This window comes from Otolemur garnettii, unplaced genomic scaffold (assembly GCF_000181295.1).
Source record: "Otolemur garnettii isolate 467f Iridium unplaced genomic scaffold, OtoGar3 scaffold00016, whole genome shotgun sequence".
Lineage (NCBI taxonomy): Eukaryota > Metazoa > Chordata > Mammalia > Primates > Galagidae > Otolemur > Otolemur garnettii.
In genome coordinates, this window is record NW_003852411.1 from 21,104,781 (window position 1) to 21,111,024 (window position 6,244).

General features: G+C 47.9%; 1 protein-coding gene across 2 annotated transcripts in view; it reads right to left on the reverse strand.

Moving 5' to 3' along the window:
• METTL13 (methyltransferase like 13) overlaps positions 1-5,778 on the reverse strand; it is a 19,120-nt gene extending 13,342 nt beyond the window's left edge. Inside the window, exons 1-3 of one of the 2 annotated variants that reach the window (XM_003785704.3) lie at positions 5,275-5,778; positions 3,154-3,913; positions 1,607-1,806 (exon numbers count right to left, since the gene is read on the reverse strand). In XM_003785704.3, coding sequence (XP_003785752.1) covers positions 1,607-1,806; positions 3,154-3,913; positions 5,275-5,427 — 1,113 coding nt within the window. In that variant the 5' untranslated portion in view covers positions 5,428-5,778. The remainder of the gene's footprint in view (positions 1-1,606; positions 1,807-3,153; positions 3,914-5,274) is intronic. The other variant, XM_023510785.1, reaches the window with a different exon arrangement.
• Positions 5,779-6,244: the final 466 nt, after the last annotated feature.

Consider the following 6,244-nt stretch of genomic DNA (forward strand, 5'->3'; position numbering starts at 1 on the left):
GAACCCGCCACCTTAGGTGTACGTGGCTGGCGCCTTAGCCAGTTGAGCTATAGGCGCCGAGCCAACAGTGTTACTCTTTTGAAAAACAGACAAATAACCCAATTCATTAAATATTTTTATTACCTAAAAAAAAGAAACAAAGAAAAAAACAGCTCAATTAAGAAACATGATATAGTATAACCCCTTCCCTTCATGTGTATATGAGGAATCTCCACCCCAAAGTTCTGGATAACTCCAAAGATTCGCCATTCTATTAAAGCACTTTCCTAGGCCTTTGACAGATCTCAAAAGATTTAATTCACCTTTTAAAAATCAACGAACACATAAAGATCTCCAAAACCCCTAGTGAGATACAGGTGTTTTTCTTTCTCCCTAAGAAAAACAGAAGAAGTTCTCATCAATAACCTCCAGAACAGTGGTTCTCAACCTACCTAATGCTGCGGCCCTTTAATAAAGTTCCCATGGGTCGCGACCCACAGGTTAAGAACCACTGCTCTAGAAGAACCCTCACAATAGTCCAGGGTAACAAACGCTAGAGGAAGCCTTGAGGAAGGGGCTGTACTTACGAGAAGGAATCTAGATAAGGACAAAGATAACAGAAACCAAGGGGAACCACCACTGCAAATTCAAAGAAATTTCTCCTTTCCCCTTTTTTCTAAACCTTAGGAGAAAAACACATTTCTCCTAACCTTTTCCACTCCCTCCCCTCATCTTCACATCTATTTCTTTTTGAAGACCTATGGGAGTATTTAATTCTCACTAGTATCTCCTGACCTTGCAGACAGACACCAGTGAGGGATCGCAAATGAAGCTCCCCAGAGGATCTGGGCCTTCCTGAAATAAGTTTCTCTCATGGACACCAACCCCAAAGTCTGCCAGGGAGAATCAAACCACATTCATCTCTCAACTCAAGTCAGCCTAGTGTGTAGAACCCACAGGTCAAGAACCCAGAAGCTTAGGTTCTTTTTTTCAGATGTTACTATAATCATTATAAACTAGTTACTATAATGTTTTTCAGATGTTACCTCCATGCACCTTGATTTTCTCACCTATCAAGAAGCATAAACTCCTTGCCATAAAGTCAATTACTCATAGTGACTAGTGACGGCACAAGACAGTGTTAACTGATGATACCCTATCACCATTTGGGGAAAAACCTTCAGTTTCCTTCCCAGTAAAGCACCAGACAACAATGCTAATATCCTGAAAATTATGCTGAACTGTTGTTGCCCTTTCCCATTTATACTCTCTGATAAGGATAAGTCTAAGAAGCCAAATGGCCAAGGAAGTCCAGTTCCAAAGTGGGGAAGGAGAAACTTGCAACTGGAACACTCTGAGAAATGAAGAGCTGGAGCCTGCAAGGTGCTGAACGTTTATTTCCTTCATGCTCTGAGTCAGGGGTTCAGATGCTACTGTGCTTGCCTTCCTCTCCCTGCCCGGGACCAGGGAAAGCATTTTTTTGCCCACTTAACTCTCAGCTGCTGACACTGCTCCAGAATCAAAGTAGGCTCACACACTAGTCCTAGCTCCTTCCAGCGCTCCTCTGCCTTCCTGGGTGCTGAAGGACGTCAGAGACCTGTGAAAGCTACTGCCGCAGCTTTGTTACCTGCTGCTGAGTGGGCATGCCAGCTGGGGCCAGCTCCATGACTCTAGCTGACAGCTCAGCCTGGATGGTGTCCATGCTTTCGTACTGTTGACCTCGGTGAAGCGCCACTGTGACCAGCCTCCTGAAGCCTGCACTGGCTGCAAGCTGTTTCCGGCCCTCCTCCATGCCAAAGAGCCACTCGGTCTCTCGGCCCTGGGGGACTAGAAAAAGGGGCCTGGTTACAGGCAGTCCGGAGAAGAGTATTCAAGCCCACAACCAATATGATGGCCCACACAGAAGAGAGCTAGTCCATGTTGGAGACCAGCATCCATCCCAGCTGTGACCTACTAGTGTACAACTCCCTATTAGGCATCACCCAGAGCAAAGCAGCCCATTAGACATGAGGCAGGACCACGGGCTAATGAGAAGTGTGGGCATTTCTACAAGGAGGGAGGCAGGCACCTACCACAAAATAAACAGCAATAACACTAATACTTAATGTCAGGTGTGACTCCAAGCAATTGGCAAATATAAATTAATGGAACTCTCACAATAGCCCAAGGTGCATCTTTACAAATGAGTAAATTGAGGCACACAAGTTACATCATTTACCAGAGGTCACAGAGTTAGTAAACAGTGAAACTGGGACTCAAACCAGGCAGTCTAGCCCCACACTCCATGCGGGTGTCCACTGCACTGCTCATTCCCACAGGTGGACAGTTAAGATTATAGAACACTCAGAAAAATGCTCAGTCACCAGTAAACAAATTATGGTAACACCATGACCACACATACTTCATAACTGTCTAGAAGTTTCTACTTCTGAAAGCATTTCTTCATACTACTTCTTTTGATTCTAAGATAAATCTGGTATCATTTATTTCTTTCAATAATAAAGCTAACATTTATAAAGCACTTACCATGTACCAGGAACCATTTCCAAGAGTTTTAATACTTCTCACAACTACACAAGGGAGTTACAATCCCACTTTACAGATGAGAAAACCAAGGCATAAAAAGACCACTTAACTGTTTAATGTCACATCACCAGGCAGTGACTGAACCAGGACTGGAACCCCAATCGATCTGGTACTAGAGCTCACACTTTTAGCCACTATCTTGTACTGCCTCTTTAAATTCTGCAGAGAAGCACAGCAACTTCCCCAAGTCCTGCAACTCCCAGGCTAGAGCTGGGACCTAGAATCCTTAACTTACTAGCTTGCCCAGCATTAATTCCATTGCTCCATGCTACACAGTAACTAACATCTCTATGCAATGTGTGAGCTACCCACATTTCTCTGTGTTTTCTTTCCTCCCCACTGACTTCATTCTCACACTTCATCAAGCCTTTGTAATAGAAGATGAGAAGAAATAAGCCTTAAATCTAAGAGCTATTACTTCCCCCTGTCATTAGGGCCAGCATAATCTTCTGAAAGTACTGCAACTTTCAGAAGATGCAACCTCCTGGCAAGATAAAAACAGCCAAGATATACCCATCCACCAAAGCCCAAGCCCCAGCCCTTGTAAGCCAGCCCCTCCCAGGAAGAGAGGGAGCAAGCCCAACTCACTGATGAAAATGGCAAAATGACTGTCCCGCGATGGTTTCATAGTGGGGCTGTCCACCACGTGGAGGGTGTAGCGTGGCTCCCCCGTGTCCCCATCGCACAAGTCCAGGGACACACTCCCCAGCCTGGCCTTGCGGTGCAGCTGGCTGCACAGCCAGGCATACTGCTGCCGCTCCTGCACTGCCTCAGCCAGCTGCTCGGCACTCTCCAGCCGCACAGGCTTGCCCTGCTCCTGAGTACACAGCTCAAAGATCTGCAGGGCAGAGCCAGGAACTGGCCTGAACTTGGTCATGATGAAGGCAAAGACAGGCAGGGAGAACTGAGGCTCTGCTTCCACCACCTGGTCCTGGCTGTTGGCCACTTGGTGCACCCTGACCATCCACCCCTCCCGAGAGAAGTGACCTACTGCTTTCTTCAGGATGTGAGCCTGAGCCAGGGAGATGCAGAGGTAGCGACCGCCCACCTGCAGGACACGGCCAACCTCAGCCAGCATCCTGTCCACCTGTTGCAGGGTCTTCTCCTCCTCATCTGTCAGGACAGCATCCAGGGTGCCCTTGTCCAACACCACCTGGAATGAGGCATCAGGAAATTCCATCTGTGTCATGTCCATCTTCAGGAAGCTCATCTGGGGGCGTCTGCTGGCATTGCGTTCCTTCATTTGCTTGATGACGACCTCACTGATGTCAATGTTCACTATATCCTGATAGCCCACATCATACAACTGCTCGCTCAGCTCTGAGTTGCCGCACCCAATCACCAGCACCTGGGGAAAAAAAATCACAAACAAGATGGAGGTGATCAGGGCAAATGAATGTGCTTCTGACACTTCAAGGAACTAAGTCTTGCCTTGGCTGTTGCATGTTTTCAGACGGGGGAGATGCTATTGTCAGGAAGAAAATGACTTTGCAGAGTTGATTCTAGATTCCATTTTGAAACACTATGGATTAAAGGAACTCACTGGTGATAATAACATTCACCTACAACACAGGTTACATAAGTCTTTGTGTTGTACAACCAAGTTATTCACCATTGTTCTTTTCTCTGAAACATGCATCTACCACACAAGAATTAATAGGAAGTTACAGAGTTACAAACACAGAGTTACAGGTGAAATCTCTTATTTTACTGCTAAAAACCTGGCCTAGAATAACCTTTATCCTCAATCCTCTCATGCCTTTGGGTCCACTAGACAATAACCTACATTCTGTGAGGACTCAACTCGCACTCCCATCCCATCACAGATTCCATCCCATGATATTTAGCTGTTTTCTAAAGCCAAATTTAAAGTACAGATTGTTGCCTTCTTCTCTGGGGATAGAAACTCCCATTCATCTTTCAAAATTCCACTCCTATGTCACCATTTCTGGAAAAACATGGGACAAAGAGGGGTGGAGCCAGACTGGCCTGAGTTTAAATTCCCATGTGATCATTCACTACATGTCTGATCTGGAGCAAAACACTGGGTCCCACAGTCTCAATTTTCTCACCTGTAAAATGCATGCATGACGACTCACCTGAGTTTATTATGAGAATTCAGAGACTGCACAGTCACATGTGTATCCGCATGTGCATCCAGCATAAGGGTTAGCACGTAGAGCTTCTCCATGAATATTTTTACCCTTCCTCCTGCCTTACCTCCAGTACAATCCCGTATCTACCAAACCTCCTATTATTGTAATCATTTCTGGAACTTCTGCAGGGTTTATGCCTTAACGTTCTTGTAGCTGAGCACAGTGCCTGGAATTCAATGACACTCAAAGGCTACTTGATAAATAAATTCATCCTTTATGAAGCCCAACATGCTGTTTCCCAGGGATGCACAGTGCCAGAAGTGCACATTTTCAAGAGATAACATCTAACTTGGACTATTTATTAAATAAGTCACTCTTCCAAGTGTGGTTATTAATTCACGGATGACCTGGAGCAGGAGGTGTGTTATCTAAGAACTTTTTAAGAGACAAAATATGTTAAAGTTGTCATTTAGCTGGAATGATGCGTGGAACTCCGAAAATACGTCCAATTACGGCCCCCACGCCTGTCACAGTCCACCAAGGCCAAGATTACTGTTACCAGTTCCCATTCTCCCGAGCACACAACACACAGCTGCCGGACCGCCCTCCTCACCTTTTCCCTGGGCTTGATGTATTTGTGCAGCACTCCGCACAGTTCCAGGTAGGTTCCATACCACTCGAAAGCTTTCTTTCCTCGCTGCTGAAAGAACTTCTCCCAATAGTCAACGGAGCCAAACTCCTTGGAGCTTTTAGGTAAGAGGTTCATGTTTCCACCGCCCGAGCTGCGTCTTCAAGACTCCCCTATTCCCTCTGATGGAACATCGGAGGGACTCACCCACACGCAGGCTCCGGAACACTGCAGTGGGAATTCTTTCCACGGACTAACAGCCACATTGATTGGTTCCCCCAAACAAAACCCACAGGGGTGACCCTTACAAGATAAATGCACGCGACAGGCACTAAACGTAACACGCGTCCACTCCTTCCCCTGCGCCCACAGTCCCCACCGCACGTGTGGAGCCCTTCGCTTTTTTGCAGCTTAGTTTCCGAACCCGGCAACCATATCCGAGTGCGAGGCCTCATGATTGGCCGGCCGTTCAGCCCATCCCAGCGACTCATTGGTCACTGCTTTCTGTTTCTGGCACCTCATTGGCTGCATCTCTCGCCTCGGCGGAGGATTAGTCCCTGAGGCCAGCGCTTCCTGGCGGGGAGGCGGCGCAGGGCCGGGCCGAGGAGCGGAAGAGGCCGGGCCTCCGTGCGTCCAGGCTGGCGTCCGGGCACCGCGTGAGGGCGGCCTTCCCCCGGCTGGGCGGTCAGTCGCCGCCTGCAACGCGCCGGCTCACCGTGCTCAGAGTTCACTTGGTCTGGCAACTGGCCTCTTCCCAGGCTCTGACCGTAAACCACGCAAAAACAGCGTGGCAGGCGGGGCGCTCACTGGTAGAGGGAGGCCGAAAAGAAAAACCTATGTAGATGAGAAAGAAACGGGGCAGGGGACGAGTGGAGCCTGTCCGACGTACTGCGCGTCCTAACCTGTTATCTGCAGCCTTCCCACCCGTCCCACCCCCGGCCTCCGTCGTATTTTG